The sequence below is a fragment of the Anomaloglossus baeobatrachus genome, chromosome 4 (genome assembly GCF_048569485.1).
Source record: "Anomaloglossus baeobatrachus isolate aAnoBae1 chromosome 4, aAnoBae1.hap1, whole genome shotgun sequence".
In the NCBI taxonomy this organism is placed as follows: Eukaryota; Metazoa; Chordata; class Amphibia; order Anura; family Aromobatidae; genus Anomaloglossus; species Anomaloglossus baeobatrachus.
Window position 1 is genome coordinate 644727454 of NC_134356.1, and position 24458 is coordinate 644751911.

General features: G+C 47.2%; 1 protein-coding gene across 1 annotated transcript; it reads right to left on the reverse strand.

Moving 5' to 3' along the window:
* Window positions 1–3817: 3817 nt before the first annotated feature.
* Window positions 3818–21475, reverse strand: LOC142302767 (kelch-like protein 24). Its single transcript, XM_075343878.1, has 4 exons — window positions 21406–21475; window positions 21170–21248; window positions 20422–20649; window positions 3818–5294 (listed from the first exon to the last, which is right to left on the reverse strand). The coding sequence occupies exons 1-4, from the start codon at window positions 21467–21469 to the stop codon at window positions 3818–3820; spliced, it is 1848 nt and encodes a 615-aa protein (XP_075199993.1). The 5' UTR covers window positions 21470–21475.
* Window positions 21476–24458: the final 2983 nt, after the last annotated feature.

Below are 24458 nucleotides of genomic sequence, written 5' to 3' on the forward strand. Positions count from 1 at the left end.
TGCTGACTGTCCTTCGGAACACTGCTCCAGACCACCGGGCACACAGCCTACGGGGTCCTTCCAGGAACTTCCAAACGGTCCCCCTCCAGACAGTCACCGCCGTTGCTGACCTTGCTGACCTGTCCTGCACACAGCTGGACTACTTCAGGCTTTTCTCTCTCTGTCACCACTCTTGCTTTCCTCCTTTACCACTTTTCTTTCCTCACTTTCACTTCCTTAACTCCTCTTAGCTGTTTACACAAGCCCTGCCTGGGCTAATCTGCTGTTTACTCCTTCATGTCCCTCACTGGACTGCCTGGTTCTTCCCGCCTCCAGAGCTGTGATCTCCTCGGTGGGCGGAGCCAACCGCCTGGCCCACCCCCTGGTGTGAATCATCAGCCTCTGGAGGAAGGCAACAAGGATTTGTGGTTAGCTTAGGTGTTCCTACCTGAGATGTAGGGTGTGATGGTGTGTGACCTGTGTCCCCTGGCTTGCCCAGGGCGACACAGACTATCGTAGCTGGTGAAGGAATGGTTTACATCCTTCTATGGCACCTGACTACAGTCTTCCAAGGTTTAAAGGGTGTCTGTCAGCACAGCATGACTGTTCACACCAAGTACAGGCGCTCAGTGCATCATGGTGTGGGCAAACATTTAACCACACCATCCCACCTGCTTGTTTTCCGATCTATCTCCAACCCCCCCTTCTTTGATTGACAGCCCTGGCTTCATAGAGCCAGAGAAGGGAGGAGATAAATGGTTAACAAGCAGGTGGGAAGGTGGAATTAAGTGTTTGGCTCCACCTTGATGCACCGAGCTCCTGTGCTTGGTGTCAACAGTCATCCTCTGCTGATAGAGACCCTTTAAACCTAGGAAGACTGTAGTCAGTTGCCATAGAAGGATGAACACCATTCCTTTGAGCACTGTGGACTATCATAGCTCATAATATGGTAGAAATGGTAGGAGAGACTGCCTAGATACAGCCCTAACGAATGGCTATTACCCAGATGCAGCCTTTGTTGAAGATCTCCAATATGTCAGGAGAACCCAGAACTTCTGAAGGAGAGTTGTCCATCAGCGATTCTCCTCCCGTCAGATCAGTTGCCCATAATTCCTGTTCAAGTTCAGTATCGTCTATGCTGGAATAAGAATAAAAGGAATAACTAGAGCAGATGTGTAGACTGAGATTGAACACATGGCGGGTGTTGGAAGCCAACATGGACAATGTATGTATCATAAGGAATTACTAGACTCCATATTGTATCTATGAGCTACCAATATTACCAGGACTGTACATCAAAGGAATCAGACATGTACAGTGAAGAGTTTCATAACCTGTGAGGCAAGAAGGCCATTGTGTTTTTGTTGATGAACTGACCTTTGTCCTATCAACATGATAAAGGTTGCATCTTCACGGGAATTGAACATGGTGCCTTTAGCCTCTTGGAAGATACATGAATGTCAATGTCTTCATGAATTGAATGTCCTGTTTATAGCCTATTAAAATGTATATTGGTAAACAATCCCTTGTTTAAGTGGAATACAAGCCATTGTACTGGAGATGGACATGAAGTCTCCAACCTGAATGGAGTGTAAACCTGTCCTCAGGCTTTGTGATATGAAACACCTTTGCTACATACCAGGACACCATCCACAGGATCCACAGGTTTGTCAAGATTCGTCTTAATCCTTTAACAAATTGACCTTGGAGAGCCACCTTCAGTAGAGCATTGACATCAACAGCCAAATGCACATTCCTGGACAACTCAAAAGACTGATCTGATTGGATGCTACTAATATGTGGAGGTATTACAGGGATGGGCACTGTATGTGTGCCGAGCCACTCGGATCAGTGCTCGTGTACTGCGGGTGGTGGCTCGAGCCTCTCACGGACCCGGGGGTCACGTCGCTCTGCAAGGGGTAGTGGCGGTACACGCAGGGGTTTGGTGGAATAGGTAAAGTTCGTGACGCCACCCACGGGTTGTGGTGATTGTATGGTGGACACCACCGTTGCTATTGACTAGGCCTCCCGGGGACGGTGTTATGCAGCTCAGTGTTAACCCCTCCGTGGGCAGGGGCGATGGTCCCGGGGGCCCGCGGGAAGGTGCTGAAGGCTAGGGCGCGTGGGCGTACTGGACGCGGGTGCAGTGCAGTGCGGTGCGGTGCGGTGCGCGGCCCAAAGGCGCTGGTGTACTCACTCTGACACAAGATACTGGAGTCTCTGGTAAACCAAACGGCAGAATGGACGGGGCCCGCAGCCGGCTGCAGTGTTCTCCCTGGACGGGTTGGTGATGGCTGTCGTTTCCCTGCACCTATGTTGTGTGAATCTTGACTCCTGTGCCTGGACACTGGTAGTCCGCTCCCCGGCATGTAAATGTCATAGGAGCCCGTTTGCCCGCAGACGCTGGCCCTTTGGATCTCTTGCCTTTGGCGGTGGCACTTACCCTGGATGGTTGGGCTGTTGCCTTCAATCAGGACTTGGGTGGGAATGAACCCCTGAGGTCCAGACCGCAATCAGTGAATTTGACTATCAAGGCGGCTACTAGCCTAGTCGGGGTCTGAGTACCCTGCATGGTGCTTGGCTTCCAATCGGCTCCCCGGTTTGGTACCAGCCTGACCCCGGTCCTACGGTTCCACCGACCGTACTCCCAACTCCTGCATACGGCCACCACGGTCTGCCGACCTTGCTGGAGGTGCCTGGGCTTCGACCCAGACACCTAGCAGTTCCACTGGTGGGCCTGGTCCCAGGTCCGCCTGTGCGTGTCCTTTCTCCTCTCCTCTCCTTCCACTCTCACTGAACTCAACTCACTGCACTGTCTGAACTGTGTTTTCCTGCCTCCGGGCCTGTGAACTCCTCGGTGGGCAGAGTCAACTGCCTGGCTCCACCCACCTTGTGTGGACATCAAACCTGAAGGGTGGCAACAAGGATTTTTGTGTGACTGATGTCACCTGTCTGGGTAAGGGGTGTATGTGGTGTTGTGTTTGTGACTAGCTGGCTAGTCCAGGGCGTCACATATGGGCCATGTGTGATTGTGTGTGATATAAAAGGTAGCCTTTCCCTTAGTTAGGGAATTTACAATGACATACATAAGGGAAAACTATTTGTAATAAATCCCCTTTTAAAGATCCAGTAGCTCTTGTTAATTATGATTAACTAGCACCCCAAAACTCAGCAGATTTCTACAGCAGGGAAAGAAAAAAAAAAAAAACCCCATAACAGTGTGGACCCCTTAGAAGCTGGACACCAGAAGTGCCTGACTGGCCAATTGACCATATTGGGCTTCCTCAGATTTCCAATAGTGATAGTTCCCAATACCCAAACAAATGTTTGGGCACTTACTGCATTGGACGGAGAAGACTATGTTGTTAGGAAAGCCTAGACAAAGTCTTCGAAAGAGGATATAGCTATTGTTCAAGGTCTCCTTTGAGATGTGAGGCTTTGAGACATTCACCCCTTAGAATCTGATCCTAGCAGGAACAATCATCCACCCTTGTTTGGTCTTGGGGAAAATAACATGTCTAGAGGAGACCATAACTACAAGCACCATTACAGAATACAAGGTGTTCCGGTGGAAGGACTTTTGACCAGATGGTGGTGTGTTATTGATTAGGGTTTGGCAATATGTGGTTTGTGTGTGTTAGGACCCTTCTCTAAGACTTCATGATTTAAGGATGAAAATTAAAGTTGCTATATATCTTAACTAAAACCGTTCCCATCCCACAATCTCCGAATACCGAAGGATTCTACTGAAAGCTGAAATGAAATAAGTACAACGTGCACAAAAGACTATTTATTCTTACCTAGTTAAATAATAAAAGTTGATACAAAACACATCCTGCTATACTGAACGGCTCATCTGCCACCAAGGATCCTCTTCCTCCTCATATTTCTCTTCAATTCGAAACTTATAAGAAGTCTTCCTCCCGGGAATTAGATCGTGAAAACGTTTCATAGGAAGTTGCATGGTAACTCCTCCTACATAGCCATCAAATGAGAATGGGATTTCTCTGCTACACTTGGTCCATATCGACTCCCCCGGGCTCCAGTAAAACATCTTTTCATGGCAAAATCCATCACTTCCACTTCCTCCGACAATGTAGATCCTGTGTTTCCAAACAACCACTGCGGCTTCTGAGACACTTTCCAGGATGGGTGGAATTCTACAATGACAAATTCTTCCCAAGTAATCCATGCAAAAACTTCTAGAAATGGTGTTTGGTTGCTCATAATACAACAGATAGGCCTGATACTCATCGTAGGGTGGGTATGGATCAGTATTCCCATTTCTGGAGTTATAACTAGCAATGATGTACAATTTCTCATTAAGAACAACGGCCCCCGCGTCCGAAAACACCACAGGAAGAGGGAAGTTGCTCCACGTGTCAGACGATATATCATAAATGAGAAATCCCTGAAAGCGTGATGATTTTTTAACAGAACCGGTCAACCCACCTATGAGAAACATCTTCCCTTTCAACTGAGCCGATGCGAAACTTCGCAAGTCTGCCGGCATGGAGGAGGCCTCTGTCCAACACTTCTTCACCAGACTGAAACATTCCATTGAACTAATTGCTTCTTGACCATCACATCCACCCATTGCATATAGTTCATGTTTGTAATGTAGAAAGCCATGTCCGTATCTGGCTTTGGCCATAGACTGCAATTTCGTCCACTCATTTTTGACAGAGTCGTACATGTGTAGCAAATTAGAAGCAGAATTGTCTTCATCTTGACCTCCAGATACATACAAGATGTTCCCCATGGCTAAAAGTCCAGGTTGGTAAAGAGGACAGATGAATGGAATCTTTTCCCATGTTTCTGTAACTGGGTCATATGCGTTTATATGATAGTCTTCTTGTTCCGGAATGGTTTCGTATCTTTCCGACAGGTCCATGCCTAGTATCCGATGTTCAAACATTCCTTGGCGCAGACTCAATACTGGTGAGTAGTGGGCAGGGTTTAGAGTAGGAATCTCAAGCTTGACTTCTGTTAACTCTTCTAGATCCATAAGTGGAAATCGGACAACCTTCAGTAACTCTTCTGGAAGAGGGTTACTTTCGTCAGAGTGAAATTCCCACCACCGGCACGCAAGGTTATAGATTGTGCGTTCCGATGAAACCATCAACTTATCGGAGGAGAGAATTCTGGTCAACTCTGACAGCTCCAAATAATAGAAGTCCTCTTTGTCTGCTAAATCAGTTAAATGAACGCTGATGTAATCCATAGCTACATCCTCGAGGCTTTGGTCATTGTGACTATGAGCCAGTCTGAAGATCCACAGGCAGTTTTCACCATCAATATATTTTTTAAGGAACCTAAAAAATAAAACCAGAGAAGATACCTGAACTTTATCACAATACATATAATTTTTTTTAAGAAAACAATCAGTAATTGTAGGAAATCTGACATTGTTTTGCTACATAATGTAAGACCAGCATGATGTAGGGGCTGAGATCCTGATTCCAGCAATGTGTCACTTACTAGGATGTGTGTTGCTGTTTAAGTAAAATCAGTGTTTTATCAGCAAAAGATCATCACTACAGCACTAGGTGTCTCATGCCTCCTACTCAGCTGCTCTGCGTAACCCCGTCCCCAACACTGATTAGCAGCTGTCAATTTATACAGAAAACATCCAACCACACTGCTCACAATTCTGAGCTGTGCAGCAGATAATACAATGATTCGATACAATCATTGTTTTCTCTGCTGAAAATGTAGCAGTGCTCAGAATGCTGAGCTGTATATAAATCGTGTCCCCAACACTAATTAGCAGCTGTGTCAATGTACACAGAAAACTGCTGCAGATCTTGCAGAGCTCAGAATCGTGAGCTGTGTGGTCGACAGTTTTCTGTGTACATTGTCAAAAAGCTGCTAATCAGTGATGTGGGTGGGATTATACACAGCTCAGAATTCTGAGCACTAATAGATCTGCAGCAAAGAAAACAATGATTGCATCAAGTCAATGTTTTCTCTGCTGCAAAGGTAGCAGTGCTCAGAATGCTGAGCTGTGTATAATCCCGCCCATACCACCGATTGGTAGTTTTCGCTCTACATTGTCAGAAAGCTGCTAATCAGTGGTATGGACGGGATTAAACACAGCTCCGCATGTTATTCTTTCTCGTTGTGCACACACGACATTATAATTTGAAACAGCAGTCAGATCCAAAGAGTGACCGGTTGAGTCACGTCCCTAACATTAACAGCGTGTATGAAGTTTCCAGAATCTACCAATATGGCAGAATAGAGACAGCATGGACTTTAAGGGAACCAACCCTCAGGATTTTCATATATAAAGTAAAGCCAGTGCTATACTGGTGCTAGGGTGCTGAATGTAAGCATAGCTTCTGTTCTGAGATTGGATGTTTACTTGCACATACTTCTGAAATAAAAGTTCCAGCAATACACTATTTGATTGACAGGTGCAACAGGAAGGGAATATGTGGGTCAGGTCTTGCCATTTATTTCCCAGTCTGGCCTTGGTAGATGTTAGTCTGTATGAGCTGCATTTCTAAACAGGCCACTATCACGTGACAGAAATGACTCATACCTGGAAGGAGCCCATACAGTCTAGTGTGCCGCCCCCGCGTCAGCGGCCGGGCTGCTCGGATCCGGATCCACGGTGGCTCGAGGGGTCTCCAGGGGTCTTGCGGCCACTCGAATCAAGGGGGGCTATGTACAGGGGACGGTGTGGAAAGTTTCTGACGCCACCCGTGGTGTGTGGTAAAGGTGAAGTACCACCGCTGTGGCTGGGAGTACCCGGTGGCGATGGAGTGGGCAGCCAGGTGTTTGACCCCTCCACGGGTAGGGAGGGATGCCCCGGGACTCTATGGTGTTGGGGAGGTGCCGTTGGGCCAGTAAGGGTTAATTGCGTACTCAGTCCAATAACGCTGACAACCTTGGTAAACCGAAGGTCTTGATGCCACTGCAGCAGGGAGGGAGCACGCCTGGATCCTGTGCCCGTTGGTGTTGCTTGTTAGCCTGTGACCTTAACCTTGGCACCTCTTTTTGTAGTTGGTCCCTTTCAGCTTGAAACTAAAACGGGTCCTGCGCACCCGTATGGCTAACGGAGTGAGCTTGCTCTCAGGGTTCACGCTTGGGATTTTCAGGACTAGGCAGCGGGAAAGTCCTATCCCCCTCGTTGCGCTAGTACCCTGATTTTGAAGCAGGTGGAGAACGGATCTTGAAGGCTCCATCCTCGTCAGGTGAATTACCAGGACGCCTGAAGCTCCTTCTTGGCCTGGGGTCCACGTACCCAGTCGTGCCCTGGCCCCTGCCCGGTGATGGCACAAGGCCGCCAGGCTGTCCTCCTCGACAGTCCATGCCCCTTGTCACGATCCCCCTGCGACCGGGGGTCCCACTCCTACCAGGCCCAGACCAACGTCTGCCACTTAGTATACAAGGAGCCCAGTTCCTGACCTCTCCTCTCGGGAGACAGTCCTCAACTGACTGCCTCCTAACACTCCTGACCTCCCCTTAACCAACCCCCCGAGTGGCCATCCCTTCAGGCTGTCCACTGGTGTGTCTGGTGGGTGTGGTGCAGCGTGTTCCTAGGGTTTTGATTAGCTTGTTCTTAGCAACACCTAAGGTCAGGAACCTGGAACCAAAGGAGGATGTGGATACTGTGCAGAAGGGCAGATTGCACAATACCCTGTGACGACCTGATAGGCCAGGGCGTCACACTAGCATCTACAGAGGCCAGGCAGACGGGGGCGGGAATAGATAGCAAAACCCGTCGCAGATATACTCTTCCTGTTGCACCTGTCAATCAAAAAGCAGTGCATTGCTGGAACTTTACTTGCACATATCTCTGAAATAAAACATCCAGTCTCAGAATAAAAGCTATACTTACATACAGCATCCACACGCCAGTATAGCACTGGCCTTACTTTATATATGAAAATCCTGATGGTTTGTTCTCTTTAATATTAAAAAGTGCCCGAGATCATGCCCCTTCTTTGTACAGCGGTCTATCAATTTGTAACTTGTTCTAAAAACAGGTATCATACAGAATAGGTGAACAATGGTCAAACCCATTAATTCCAGCAAGAGAGTGTCCAACCATCTTATGTGTAGGGGGGCATTTCTTGATTTTCTTCTGACAACAGACTTGAAGAGGAAAAGAAGGATTGGGCTGCTGGATTTCAACATGCCCAATCATTTTATTTTTGAGAGAATTAGGACTCTGCCAGAGGAGAATGACAGCAGCTTACTGCCCTTTCCACATTCAAAACACGAGTCAGGAGTCAGAAGAGATGGTGGGCGATAGCTATACAAATATATTTTATATTTTCAAATCTGCTAACAATTCCTACTATGCGATCTCAAAAGTACAAAGGCTTCCGAGACCACAATTTTTTTTGAAAAATTATATTTTGGGAGAGATACCACCTGGCCAGCACCATTGTGTGATTTTATATGGCGTGCAAAATGAGAAATGCGCAAGATGTCACGCAAACTGCTAATTAGGGAAAGCTATGACAATATGATCTTTTGTAAGAATATTGTAAGGAAAGAAAGGTTGATCAAACCGATTCTTTACAACACAGAGTGAGAGAGACAGTGTCTCCGGATTGGAGGGGAGAGTGGACAGTTAGAGTACCAAACATGGCTCAGAAGGGGGAATTTGTGGGCATTCAGGGATGGGTCCTTGAGAGAGGGAGGTAGACCACTGCCAAGGAGAGGCGATTCTAAGAAAGGTGTGAGGGCCACTACCAAGGAGAGGAGATTCCAAGCAAGGTGTGAGGGCCACTGCCAAGGGAAGGAGATTCCAAGCAAGGTGGGAGGGCCACTGCCAAGGGAAGGCGATTCCAAGCAAGGTGGGAGGGCCACTGCCAAGGGAAGGAGATTCCAAGCAAGGTGTGAGGACCACTGCAAAGGGAAGGAGATTCCAAGCAAGGTGTGAGGGCCACTGCCAAGGGAAGGAGATTCCAAGCAAGGTGGGAGGGCCACTGCCAAGGGAAGGAGATTCCAAGCAAGGTTTAAGCGCCACTGCCAAGGGAAGGCGATTCCAAGCAAGGTTTAAGCGTCACTGCCAAGGGAAGGAGATTCCAAGCAAGGTTTAAGGGCCACTACCAAGGAGAAGAGATTCCAATCAAGGTGTGAGGGTCACATCAAGGAGAGGAGATTCCAATCAAGGTGTGAGGGTCACATCAAGGAGAGGAGATTCCAAGCAAGGTGTGTGGGCCACTACTAAGGAGAGGAGATTCCAAGCAAGGTATGAGGGCCACTGCCAAGGAAGGTGTGAGGGCCTCTACCAAGGAGTCACCATTATTTTCCCAGCACTGCCTTAACACTTGGGTATAGAGTTCACCAGCGCTTCACAGGAACTGCTGAATCCTCTTCGACATCATGGAGCTGGTGGATGTTAGAGATGTTGTGCTACTCCAACTTCTTTTTGAGGGGGCCCCACAGATGCCCCATAGGGTTTAGGTCTGGAGACGCTGGGCCAATCCAGCACCTTTACCCTCAGGTTCTTTAGCAAGGCAATGGGCATCTTGGAGGGGTGTTTGGGGTTATGTTGGAATATTGCCCTGCTGCCAAGTTTGGCTTCAGTATGTTGTCATTCATAGTTTCCTCAATGAAGTTTAGCTCCCTACAACCAGCAGCATTCATGCAGCCCCAAACCATGACCTTCCCACCACCATGCCTGACTGTAGGCAGGGCACACTTGTTTTAGTACTCCTCACCTGGTTGCCACCATACACGCTTGACACCATGGACGTAATTTCACACAAAACCCCCAAAATAGTGTGAACAAAATTGTTGTCACCTTTCCAAAATTGTGGGCAAACACCTTTGTTTCAAACACGTGATGCTCATTGAAATTCATCTGTGGCAAGAAACAGGTGTGGGCAATATGAAAATCACACCTGTAACCAGATAAACAGGAGAAGGTGAAATCTTTGCATTGTGTAACTGTCACACTAAGCATGGAAAAGAGAAAGATGAGAAGAGAACGGTCTAAGGACTTAAACAACATTGTTGAAAAATATCAACAATCTCCAGAGATCTTGATGATGTTCCTTTCTCCATGATGCACAACATAAATCAAGACGTTTTCAACCCATGGCACTGTAGCTAATTCTCCCTGGACGTGGACGACATAGAAAAAAATAAAAAAAATTGATGAGTAAAGTTGTAACGCAGGATAGTCCAGATGGTGGATAAGCAGTCCCAATTAAGGGCCAAAGAAATTTTAGCAGTCCTGCAAGCTCAGAGTGCATCAGTGTAAGTGCAAACTATCTGTCCACATTTGAATTAAACTCTATGGAGGAGACCCAGGAGGACCCCACTGCTGACAGACAAAAAAGCTAGACTGCAGTTTGGCAAAATGTATATGAGTAACCAAAATCCTTCTGGGAAAACATTGTGGACAGATGAGATCAAGATAGAGCTTTTTGGTAAAGGACATCATTCTGTTTACCAAAAATAGAATGAAGCCTACAAAGAAAAGAACACAGGACCTACATTCAAATATGGGAGACGTTCAAAGAGGTTTAAGGGTATGTGCGTACTAGGCATTTTTTTTCACGCTGCGTTTTTGTCTCAAAAAACGCACCTGCGTCAAAAAAAACGTGGCAAAAACGCATGCGTTACCACGTCTTGGTGCATTTTTTGCTGCGTTTTTGCTCACTGCTTTTTTAATCAGTGAACAATGCCATTAAAGATTGTTGATGAAAAAAAAAAAAAAAAAAGGTCTGATGTCATTTCCTTCTTCAATATGTTCTTCATTGTATGCAGGAGAGCAGACAGCTGCAGACCTAGTGTATGCAGGAGAGCAGACAGCAGCTGAACTACAAGGCTCAGCATCCACCATCCAGGACTGTATGCAGGAGTTTTTTGCCCCAAAAAATAAAATAAAAAAAAAAAATAAATCCATGAATTTCATGAAATAATTAAAGAAAAAAAAATGACAGGCTTCGCCCAATTTTTGAGTCCAGCCAGGTACAACTAGGCAGCTGGGGATTGGAATCCGCAGTGCAGAGTGCCGAAGCTTTCTGGGCACCCCCGCTGAGAATTGCGTCCGCAGCCACCCCAGAAAATGGCGCTTTTATAGAAGCGCCATCTTCTGGAGCTGTATCCAACTCTTCCAGCTGCCCTGGTGACGGGTGGCTCGCTGGGTAATGGGGTTAGGGCTAGCTGTATATTGTCAGCTGGCCCCAAGCCCGAAATTCATGGTGTCACGCCAATATTAGACATGGCCACCATGAATTTCTCGTAAAGATAAAAAAAAAAAAAAAAAAAAAAAAAAAACCAACACCAAAAAACACAGAAAAATATTTTTATTATAAATAAAAACACAACACAATTAGTGACTCCATCTTTATTGAAATAAAGACCCCCCCCCCAGCTGTAATCCTGGGTCAAGGGTCCCGCGCTGTCCAATCCGGATCCAATATCATCTGATTGGTTTGCTGGAGGGCAAAGCAATCAGATGATGTGTCAGGTTCAAGGATGTAAATCACATCACACATCAGCTGATTGTATAATCGGCTTTTATACAATCAGCTGATGCATCAGTAGAAAAAAAAAAAAAAAGTCACGTCTGTGCTGATTACTGGCAGCTCCTGGAGCGATCGGATGAGAGTCTGATCCTGTCCCATCGCTGCAGGAGCTGCCGGTAATCAGCTGATGAAGTCTCCTGACGGCAGGATCAGCTGATAAGTTAAGCCGGCCGGGCGCTAAAAAGCCGGCGACACCGCGAGAATTAGGATCAGCTGACTCATCAGGTGACCGCATCAGGTGATCAGTGCCAGGTCCTGAAGGCATCGGACGTACCCGGGGAGACTGCACACAACTGGAGCGGTGGTACCGGGAGAGAAGCTGGGAGCAGACATGACACCGGGACCCTGCAGACAGGTGAGTATGACATTTTTTCCACTGTTCACTTTTGTTTTCGCCGCTGCCTCCACCTCCCGCCCAGACATGACGCCACAGGGGAGCTGCCATGGCACCGGGCGGGTTGTGGAAGCAGCGATGGCGGTACCGGGAGGATTCACTCTTCTGTGTTTACCAACTGAAGGAATCCTTTTCCTGTACACGTCACTTTAGTACCCACCCCTTGCGTTTATAGCTGCGTTTTTAGTCATAGAAACGCAGCTATATGCGTTTTTTCATTGCGTTTTTGAACATCTCATTGAACTCAATGGGTGAAAAATGCAGTGAAAAACGCAGAAATAATTGACATGCTGCGTTTTTGTGGTCACCACAAAAACGCAGCTACAAAAAAACCGCTGTGTGCGGACAGCAAAAATGAAAACGCAGATGTTGCTGGGGAAGCAATGTCACTGCGTTTTCAGGGCAAAAACGCGGTAAAAAACGCCACTAAAAATGCAGCAAAAACACCTTGTGCGCACAAGGCCTAAGGGTATGTGAGCACCTAACGATTTTTTTGTGGCATCAAAAACGCTGCGTTTCTGGCCGCTAAAAAACGCACAAATGCAAAACGCATCAAAAAACGTATGCGTTTTTACAGCGATTTGGTGCATTTTTGGCTGCGTTTTAGTTCAGTGTTTTTTTAATCAGTGAACAATGCCATTAACGATTGGTGAAGAAAAAAAAAAAAAAAAAAAAAAAAAGGTCTGATGTAATTTCCTGCTTCAATCTGTTCTTCATTTTCCCCTAGTGTATGCAGGAGAGCAGACAGCAGCTGCAGAACAGAACTACAAGGCTCAGCATCCTCCATCCAGGACTGTATGCCGGGGTTTTTTGCCCGAAAAAAAACAAACAAAAAACGTCGTGGGCTTCGCCCAATTTTTGTGTCCAGCCAGGTACAACTAGGCAGCTGGGGATTGGAATCTGCAGCGCAGGGTGCCCATGGTTTCTGGGCACCCCTGCTGTGAATTGCAGTCCACAGCCGCCCCAGAAAATGGCACTTTCATAGATGGGACATCTTTTGGCGCTGTATCCAGCTCTTCCAGCGGCCCTGGCGCCGGGTGGCTCGCTTGGTAATGATGGGGTTAGGGCTAGCTGTGTATTATCAACTGGCCCTAAGCCCGAAATTCATGGTGGCACGCCAATATTAGACATTGCCATCATGAATTTCTAGTAAAGATTAAAAAAAATAAATAAATAAAAAATAAAAAAAAAACAAAAGCAAAAAAAAAAAAACAAACTTATTTTTATTACAAATAAAAACACAACACAATTTCAATCTTTATTGAAATAAAGAACTCCTCCGCCCCCCGCGGTAATCCTGGGTCAAGAGTCCCGCACCATCCAATCCAGATCCAATATCATCTGATCAGTTTGCCAGAAAAAAGGCAAACCGATCAGATGATGTGTCAGGTTCAAGGATGTGAATTACATGACACATCAGCTGATTGTAAACGGCGTTTATACAATCAGCTGATGTATCAGTAGAAAAAAACCCAAAAAACTACACACCTCTGTGCAGACTCTCGTCCGATCGCTGCAGGAGCTGCCGGTAATCAGTGATGCGGTCACCTGACAGCATTAGCTGAGTTTAAGCCGGCCGGGTGGTAAAAATCCGGCATCACCGCAAGACTTATACGATCAGCTAATGCGGTCATGTGACCGCATCAGCTGATCCCCGGCAAGTCCTGCATCCATCGGACGTGTCCCGGGAGTCTGCAGACATTTGAGTATGATTTTTTTTGTGAGAGTCTGAAATGTGATTGTGTCAGCAGTGCAGTAGGACCCTGTGACTTCTGCCTGCCTGCACTGATCAGCAGGGTTTTGGGTCAGAGACCCTGTAGATGTGTGGCGCCCTGGACTAGCCAGGTCGTCACAGGTACTACAACACAACACCCCCACCCCGAGACAGGCACATCAGTCAGACACAAAAAATCCTTGTTGCCTCCCTCAAGGGGCTGATGTCCACACCAGGTGGGGTGGAGCCAGGCGGTTGGCCCCACCCACCGAGGAGTTCACAGGCCTGGAGGCGGGAGAAGGAAGTCAGTCAGTGCAGAGTTGAGTGAAGAGAGGAGTGAAGGAGAAGTGAAGGAGCAAACTGACTGTGTCCGGGTGTGTGGCCCGGGCACTAAGAGCAAGGTTGGCAGACGGTGGTGGCCGTCTGCAGGAGAGGCAGATCAACGCGGAACCGTAGGACCGGGGAAGGACGGTGGCCTGCCGGTACCGAACCGGGGAGCGAAGTGAAGCCAGCACACATAGGCAGGGCCTACGGACCCCGACCAGGCTTGGAGTCACCATTAGAGGTCAAATCCGTCACTGACCGGAACCCCAGGGGTTTCCTAACAGCCAAGACCCGATTGAAGGCAACCGTCCAACCAACAGCAGGAAATACAGCTACCGCCACAGCTAGAGTTCCAAGGGCCAGAGCCTGCGGGCAAAAGGGCTCCTCCGGCACATACACACGCTGGGGAGCGGGTTACCGGTGGGAAGCCATCGGGACCGAACATCGACATAAGGTGCAGGGAAAGGCATCCACCACTAGCCGTTCAGGAGAAGCCACAGCAGCCGGCTTCGGGACCCGTCCATCCAGCCGTTTGGTTTACCAGAGACTTTGCGTACCTTTGGGGCTGAGTGAGTACTACCGTGCCGTCTGGCACCGCGCTGCGCAGTCCAAGCGACCCTGCACCCATCCAACCCTGCCTCCCTGTCATCTCACCGGGCCCCAGGACCACCAACCCCTACCCATGGAGGGGGAAAACAACATCCCAGTTGCTCCCTGCCATCGCTCCCGGGATCCCCGTCACCAGCAGCGGTGGTGCCCAACCTCACCACAACCCGTGGGTGGCGTCACGGACCAAATCCCTAAACCAAACTACCCCCTTTCACTCACGGGCGAGGAGCGCCGCTCGAGTCCCCGGATCCGGCCCATTGCTCGAGCCACCGAGCAGCCATTGCAGCAGTGCCGGACCCGAGCGTTAGCGAGCGCAGCGGCATCCTTCCCCGCCCGCGACAGATGCAAGAGTTACCTCAGAGAAAGTGTGCTGAGCCCGGGCTGCCTGAGAGAGATAGTTGTGTGACTGCGGGTTAATAAGAGTCTGAAAAGAGAAAAAGATCAGAGAGACTGTTGGAGACTATTTTTTTTTTTTCATTATCTTTTCCTCACAAAAGAACCAGGAGCTGTGCTGAAGGAATTGGACCGATTTGCGTGAGAGAAAGGAGCTCCAATTTCCTGAGGAGAGGGCTGCACCGAGGAAGCCCGTGTTCTGTCTGAGGATTACTACAGAGCTGTGGGCCTGAGACCGAGTTCTGTGTGGAGTAATTGGCTAATATCGACTAAGTCCGGGGTCCCTGCGTGGCAGGACCAGGGTGAAGACATCCTTAGAGCAAGAAGAAGATTTTTGTGTTTCCTTTTTCTTCCTTCTTTGGAATTATATACAGCGGACTCGGACCACAGGCCTGTGTGAAACTTCCCTTGAAGTTAACAGTACCATAGTTTTAAGATACCCGGGTATCCATTTGTTCTGCGTAAAACCAACGTTGGTAAAATTTAAAGCTTTGTTATTAGTGGTGATAAGTTATACTCAGTGCGCCATCTCAAAGGTTCCCTCAGATGCCCCCATTGGATTTACACCTCTTGCATTTATAGTTAATGGTTTTCCTTTGTTCAACCTGGTGAGTACGTAAATTTATTCCCGGTTCCTGAGGTAATATACTGTACATAACCCGGGAACTCTGAGATCGGTGCATTGATTCCGGCTAAAAGCTGAGTGTGTTAATTCCACTTTTGTGGTGGTTTAAGTCAATTATTTATTCTGAATCATACTCTAATTGTCAACCCAGTAAAGAAACCCTTGTTTATTTCTGCCTCTGTCACGGTTTGTGACCCACTGGATTTTCTTCGGACCTACAGTCATTACATTTTTTTTTTTTACTGTTCACTTTCGATTTCGCAGCTGCTTCCACCTCCATGGCATGGCGCCAGACAGGAAGTGGAAGCAGCGGTGGCTTCATGCTTCTGTGTTTACGAACAGAAGGAATCCTCTTCCTGTACATGTCACTTTACTACCCACCCCTTGCGTTTATAGCTGCGTTTTTAGGCTGGAAACACATCTATGCGAGTAAAATTGGTCCGACTAGGCTGAAAAAAACTTGGCTGATTTTAGTTCACGTTAGGTCCGAGTGCAACGCAAGTGCGATGCTTTTTCTGAATAAATTAATGATTTTACTAGCGTGTGTAATGCGTGTGTAATGCGTATTTTTTACTATGTCATCTGACACTCAGCTCTGCTACATGGCCGCTGACAGCAGACACAGACAGCCATGTAGCAGAGCTGAATGGCAGATGACAGCAGACACAGACAGCCATGTAGCAGAGCTGAATGGCAGATGACAGCAGACACAGAGAGCCGCACGATCAGAATGAACTCGGGTTAACTTCACCCGACTTCATTGTCATGCTGCGGCTCTGTCTGTGCCGCGTCCTGATTAGCGGTCACCAGTGAAGGGCTCACCGGTGACCGCCAATTTCCTGAGTGACTGAATTGAGCAGCCCTCTCTCATATACTCACCGATCGATCCCCGGCGCGGCGATGCACGGCATTCACACTGCTCCGGCGGCTTTTACTATTTTGAAAAAGCCGGCCGCTCATTAAACCATCTCGTATTCCCCGCTTTCCCCACCCACCGGCGCCTATGATTGGTTGCAGTGAGACACGCCCCCACGCTGAGTGACAGGTGTCTCACTGCACCCAATCACAGCAGCCGGTGGGCGTGTCTATACTGTGCAGTGAAATAAATAATTAAGTAATTAAAAAAAACGGCGTGCGGTCCCCCCAATTTTAATACCAGCCAGATAAAGCCATACGGCTGAAGGCTGGTATTCTCAGGATGGGGAGCTCCACGTTATGGGGAGACCCCCAGCCTAACAATATCAGTCAGCAGCCGCCCAGAATTGCCGCATACATTAGATGCGACAGTTCTGGGACTGTACCCGGCTCTTCCCGATTTACCCTGGTGCGTTGGCAAATCGGGGTAATAAGGAGTTAATGGCAGCCCAGAGCTGCCACTAAATCCTAGATTAATCATGTCAGGCGTCTCCACGAGATGCCTTCCATAATTAATCTGTAAGTTACAGTAAATAAACACACACCTGAAAAAATAATTAGAAATAAAAAACATTAACAAATTCCCTGGTTCACCAATTTAATAAACCCCAAAAAGCCCTCCATGTCTGGCGTAATCCATGGACCTCCAGCGTCGCTTCCAGCTCTGCTGCATGAAGGTGACTGGAGCAGCAGAAGACACCGCCGCTCCTGTCACCTCCACACAGCAACTGAGGTGAGTATCGCGATCAGCTGAGCTGTCACTGAGGTTACCTGCGGCCACCGCTGGATCCAGCTGATCGCGCTACTCACCTCAGTTGCTGCGTGGAGGTCACAGGAGCGGCGGTGTCTTCTGCTGCTCCGGTCACCTTCATGCAGCAGAGCTGGAAGCGACGCTGGACCATCCTGAATTACGCCGGACATGGAGGGCTTTTTGGGGCTTATTAAATTGGTGATGAGGGAATGTGTTAGTGTTTTTTATTTCTAATAAATGATTTTTTTCAGGTGTGTGTGTGTTTATTTACTGTAATTTACAGATGAATCATGGAAGGTATCTCGGGAAGACGTCTGACATGATTAAATCTAGGATTTAGTGGCAGCTATGGGCTGCCAATAACTCCTTATTACCTCGATTTGCCAACGCACCAGCGCAAATCGGGAAGAGCCGGGTACAGTCCCACAACTGTCGCATCTAATGTATGCGGCAATTCTAGGCGACTGCTGACTGATATTGTTAGGCTGGGGGGCTCCCCATAACGTGGAGCTCCCCATCCTGAGAATACCAGCCTTCAGCCGTATGGCTTTATCTGGCTGGTATTAAAATTGGGGGGGACCGCACGCCGTTTTTTTTAATTATTTATTTCACTGCACAGTATAGACCCGCCCACCGGCTGCTGTGATTGGGTGCAGTGAGACACCTGTTAGTCAGCGTGGGGGCGTGTCTCACTGCAACCAATCATAGGCGCCTGTGGGCGGGGAAAACAGGGAATACGAGATTGTTTAATGAGCGGCCGGCTTTTTCAAAATAGTAAAAGCCGCCGCAGCAGTGTGAATGCCGTGCAGCGCCGGGGATCGGGGAACGATGAGTATGAGAGAGGAGGGGAAAATGACCGACAGACAGAGAGGGACAGAGATAGTGACGGACCGAAAGAGAGAGAATAGAGACCGAGAGGGAGAGACCAACTGAGAGAATAGTGATTGACAGACATTGTGAGACATCACTCGTTTCCAGTGTTTTAGGAAACATGCGAGAAATGTATTTAGAAAAATCGGATGTCACTAGGATGGTGTGAGTGCTGTCCCGTGACATCCGATTATTTACACGCTCCCATAGACTTGCATTGGAGAGACTCGCAGTAGAAACTCGCAAAAAAGCAGCATGCTGCGATTTTTTTCTCAGTCCGATTTGTACTGAGGAAAAAAAAAAAAAAAAATTAAAAATCGCAAATGCGAGCTGAATCATTGACTAACATGTGTCCGATTCCAATGCGAGTTTTTCTCGCATTGCTCTACTGCGAGAAACTCGCAAGTGAGAAGCAGCCCTTAGTCATAGAAACGCAGCTATATTTGCAATTTGCATTTTTCATTGCTTTTTTGAACATATCAATGAACTCAATGGGTGAAAAACGCAGTGAAAAACGCAGGAATAATTGACATGCTGCGTTTTTGTGGGCACCACAAAAATGCAGCTAAAAAAACCCCCAAAAAACGTTGTGTGCAGACAGCAAAAATGAAAACTCAGACTTTGCTGATGAAGCAAAGTCATGCAGTTTTCTGAACAAAAAGTCAACCGAAAAACACGCAAAAACATCGTGAAAAACACCTAGTGCACACATTGCCTAACGGCCTCTGGCACTGGGAGTCTTGACTGAGTACAAGGAGTCATGAAATCTGAAGATTACCAAAGGATTTTGGGTGGCTATGTAGTGCCCAGTGTCAGAAAGCTGGGTTTGCATCCTAGGTCATGGGTCTTCCAGCAGGACAATGACCCCAAACAAACTTCAAGAAGCCCCCAGAAATAGAAGCAAAGCACTAGAGAGATCTGATGTTACAGTGTAGCACCCCAGGGTTGCCACAGTAACAACACAAAGGGTTAACTCCCCACACAACACTAACACCTCTTGGCCAGAAGGGGGAGACCAAGCTGCTTCCCTGTATATTCTGGTGTGGAGAGGAAGTGGTCAGTTCAGTTTCAGTTTTAGTTCAGTCAGTGCAGAGGACTGACGAGGAAGGATCTGCAGGTTGGAGCTGGCTCAAGCTCACCACAGGATCAGCGGACCAATTCCAGGCCTAAGCTGAGGATCTGAGGAAAGGAGACAGATTAAGCAGAGGAACATACCTGGAAGAAAGTATTGCTGAACTCACCCCAGTGGAGCACACAGAATGGATGCCGGATCCGAGGCTGTGCAGATTATACACCGCACAGTTAACACCGGAGAAGTGAGGATTCGACATTCTCTACCTATACCACACTCACAGCAACATAGGAGAGTTCAGGAACATTCAAGTAAGGACTCGAGTTGCCTGTCAAGTCGGTACCTGGGAGAACAGGGCCATCTGCCTAGTTTACACAGCAGCAGGGCCACACAAGCACAGTGCAGAAAAGGGAGCCAAAATGACCCGGCTGGGTGGGAGAAACCCTGAACCCTTCACAGACTCCATGGACAGTACTCTGCTGAATACCATCATCAATAAAGGACAAAGAAACTGCAAAACCGTGAGTCTGCTTGTTTATTGTGCTCGTATCTTGCACTCCCCCATAGACTATCACACTGCCCCGGGAGAAGGCTCTACCCATGGGGAGCCGTCCCATCTCAAGCTGCCTTCCATCACCCCCGGAGGTTCTGCAGCAGCGGTGGTCATCTCTGATCACATTCCACTGGTGGAGTCACGAACATAACCCCATTTTTATTGTGGAACCAGGGATCACAGACCGGGTCACGACACTGTGATCCCCTTTCCAGAAGCGACCCCTTGGCCCGGTTCTGGATATCCCCTTAACCCCTGGCGACACAACAGCAAGGAGTCCGGATTTAAATCCCATTGACACCTGTGGAGAGACCTTAAAATTTCTGTTTGGAGAAGACGCCCTCCAATATGAGAGACCTGGAGCAGTTTGCAAAATAAAAAAATAAAATATTGGGTTGAGGGGGACAACAATTTTGTACGTCCCACTTTTTGAGTGGTCTGATATGTCCATTTTGTCTTTTTCTTCAATCTTTTTTTGTGCTGTTCCGATACACAAAGGAAGTGTGAATGACATAACGTATAATTGCAATAATTTTTTGGGAGAAATACTTCATTTTTTGGGACAATTTCAAGGGAAGTTTCCTGAAAAATCTTATCTTCTTCAATAGTGATAATGGCATCTTAGGCATCTAAGATGCCATGTGCACATACCTTTAGTTAGCCCGACAATTAGGGAATACAGTATTAAATGTGAATTATCGCCTATAATACTCATTACCTGGAGCACAATTCCTGCAGGAGCCGAATTTGTAGGCGACTGGACACTGTAAACAGCTCCTCTACATTATCCATGCTGAGTTTAGCTTCACCAGTATATACAAAGTTCAAGACAGCGTCCATGACTGATGCAGGGATGTCCAAAAGAGACACCTCTCCGCTCTTCGACTCTCTCATCGGGCAGGTGAACAGCACGTGAAAGTAGGGACTGACTGATGAAAGAACAACTCTGTAAAAGATAGAAAAAAAAACAAACAAACCCATAAACCACCAACCAAAAGAACATACTATATGGTCGAGGCGCTTGACGTCAAACGTGCGCCGTGAAGGTGGGACGTTTGAAACCGGCAAAATGATACACACATGACCATGTTGTGGCACCTCTCAACACCTGAGTGCGAAAAGAAATGGACATGGATCATGCCATGGTCCATTGTATCCTTTATTAACAGCATGAAGATCTTATCTTTCTAAGATATGTCAAAAATGTGTAAAAACACCCACCACGAACCAAACCCCCCCCCCCTTTGTTTGGGGAACAATGCAAAATGAAATCGATTGCGTAGGGGGGGTTGCCCATAATTAAAAAAAGAATTCTGTATCAGAACCGGCTCGACTTCTGCAAATGGGATGTGTTAGGTTTTGGCACTGACATGAATGGGGCAATGTGGAAGAACGCAACATGGTTGATCGATAACAGTGGTGCCGTGTCTGGAGGAGAAAATCGGCCCACTTAGATCAATACTTACCGGTGACAAAGGAACCTTTTACCTGCAGTCTCGATAGCAGCATCACACAGGGTTTCAGACAGATAAAACTCTCGTAATCCTAAAGAATTTAAATCGAAAGACAAAAATTTATTTTATCAAAAGGCAAAGAAGAAGCATGAAGGGCAAGAATTCTGCTCAATGTTATCTGGCCATGAGAGATGTTGGCCTACTGAGATCTTAGAACTGCTCTTGGTCACGTAGGACGGCCATCTTACCTGTAATGATGCATTCTTGCAGTGTCTCATGGTTTTCCCTTGGGTCCCCCTCAACATGCTGCATGGAACCTGGTGGTTGGGCTGTAGATAGTGGAGTCTTCAAAATGAGAAAGTACAGTTATTTTCAAGAAGAATGTCTAGCCATAGTGGGTGGGAAAACCAAAAGGTCATCCCCAAAATTTAGGTTTTTTTGAGTTTTAAAATTTGGATTTTCCAATTTGAAAAATCTAAGACCAAAAAAAAAAAAAATTCCACATTTTTATTGAGTGCTTAGAGTGTTTTTTGATATTTTTTCTGCTACTATTCATTCAGAAGTCATTTGACCAAGCTGGAAACGTCACAAGAATTTACATGTAGCCGCCAAAACTGTGAGCAAAGATGGGCGCCATTTTATTGTAACCCAGTGTTAGGAGCTGAGCTGCAATTTTTCTTCTCACGGCTTACGGATAAAGCACCACTCCAGCATTTGTTTTTGTTTCAGTGCTGGAGTGGCACCTTAAGGCTGGGGCCACACGGGCACTACTGCGATCCACTTGCATGAGACTCGGCTCGTGCTGGCAGTACAGCAGAGCCGAGTGTCATGCGTGTGTCCTTGCAACTGAGGTCCGTTCGTGCGAGCAGACCTCAGCTGCGGGGGGCGGGCCGGCACTCAGGAGAGGAGGGAGGGATTTCTCTCCCTCTCTACTGTGTAGCCGGCTATTGCCATTCTCGCACTGCACTAGTAGTACACCGGTGTACCGCGAGTGCAGTGCGATTTTTCTCTCGCCCCATTCACTTGAATGGGTGCGAGAGAAAGAGACTCAGCTTACAATCGCAGCATGCTGCGATTGTTTTCTCAGTCCGATTAGGGCTGAGAAAATAATCGCCCATGTGTGCTGACACACAGGCTAGAATTGGTCCGAGGGGAATGCGATGTTTTATCGCACTCCACTCGCACTGTATTTCTCGCCGTGTGGCTTAGGCCTAAATCTAAGTCCCTGATCCCCAGTCTTGTACTCAACTGCCACTGTCTTCATCTTTTTCCAGTGTTGCCCCGGTCAGTCTCCAGTTATTTGTGACCTGATGGCAGTTACAAGGTCACAAATGAATGTAACTCTATGAGAGCCTCGTTTTGGCTCTCATAGATTTACTCTAAGATCTTGTGATGCAACTTCTGAAGTCCAGCCAGTCAAAAATTTCGACAACAAGATGGCACCATGGGACCGCAATGGCACCAAATAAAGGATAAAGCCACAGGAGGATGAGTATAAGAATATCTGTAGCATACCCTCAGCTGTGTAGGGGTTGTAGATAAACAAGAACACCAGCTCCCATTACCACAGCACAATGCAATCGTCGGTCACCAATAGGTTACCACTGCCATTTTCCCTATTCGGTGAAAAGGGGTCACATTTTGCGCTTCATAGGTGACTGTGATTTGTCCTATATACTGTGGTATATAGTACAAGGTATCAGACAATTGAAGGTACAAGTTCCCAGAGGGGGACATAAAACACATACAAAAATAATAATTATTATTATTATTAATAATTTTTTAAAATCAACCTACTTGTCCTCAAAAATATTAAAATAAAAAAAAAAAAAAAAAAAAAAAAAGAAGAAGAAAACCAAAACAGTGTGGTCAGTCAAAATATAAAATGCCATAAAAAAGAAAAACAAATGTCAGAGTGGCGCATTTTCAGTCACCTCTCCTACTAAAATAAAATAAAATGCAATAAAAGCAATCAAAGCAATAAAAACATCAGCTCAAAAAAAAATAAATAAAAAAAGGTTATGGGTCTCAGAAATGGTGGCACAAACCAAGGTTTTATTTTAGGGTGAGGGGAGAGGTGACAGACTATTTTGCCCACATTTACACTAGTTGTAATTCAAGCTAACATTACATTTGGTTTTCATGTAAAATATTTGAAAATAAATAAAATTTAAGGGTCTGTCCAGGTTTGAACTTTAAATCCACAGTTGCTCCATGTGACTGTAGAATTCTGAATCCCGGTAGCGTGCAGTGTGCATACTGTCAGGATTCACTGTTATTATAGGTGAAAGTTGGCGGTCACATGGCTGCATGTATGTGAGAATATCTGTAATACCGATGGATCCTGACAAACTGCCAGGATTCAGAAATCTATGGTCACATAGGAGCGACTGCCGACTTGGAGCTCAAACCCTTTAATACTTATACATGATAAATTCTGTTTATGCTGGCCAGCACATGAAATAGATATTGGCCAAATGCTCATAGGGCTCAAATTTTCCCAAAACTTACTACTATAAACACATTGGAAGAGATTTATCAAAATTGACAAAACTATAAATGGTCTGTTGCCCATAGCAACCAATCAGCACAGCTTTCGTTTTGCATTATGCTTTTGGAAAGTGGTAGTTGCTCTGTTATTGGTCGCCATGTGCTACATTAATCATGCTGACAACGATAAGGAGGGGTGATTGGTGGCTGCCATAGCACCCCATCCAGAGGAACAAAGGATCAGATAAAAGGTATGGCTTCCGTACAGATATATTCAGCACCAGTTTAGAAGACAGGTAATTTTGGTCTGTGTGCATGTCGCGGGCGGGGAGGGCGCTGCGCTGCTGCTGCTCGGTGGCTCGAGCGGTGGGCCGGATCCGGGGATTCGAGCGCCGCTCCTCGCCCGTGAGTGAAAGGGGTGTTTTGTTGGTGTTTGGAATGCCGGTTTGTGACGCCACCCACGGTGTGTGGTGAGGTTGGGGCACCACCGCTGCTCTGTACGGGGATCCCGGGAGCGATGACAGGGAGCAGCTGGGATGTTTCTCTCCCCTTCGTGGGTAGGGGGTTTTGGCAGTCCCAGGGCCCGGAGTTGCTGTCTGTTTGGTGGATTGCGGGGTTTGGCCAGGTGCAGGGTCGCGGGCAGCGCAGTGCCAGACGGCACGGTGGTACTTACTCAGCCAGTAACGCACACGGAGTCTCTGGTAAAACAAACGGCTGGATGGACGAGTCCCACAGACGGCTGCGACGGTGACTCCCGGTAGGCTGGCGGTAACTGTCTCTCCCTGCACCGGTGTTATGTTCTCGGCCCAGA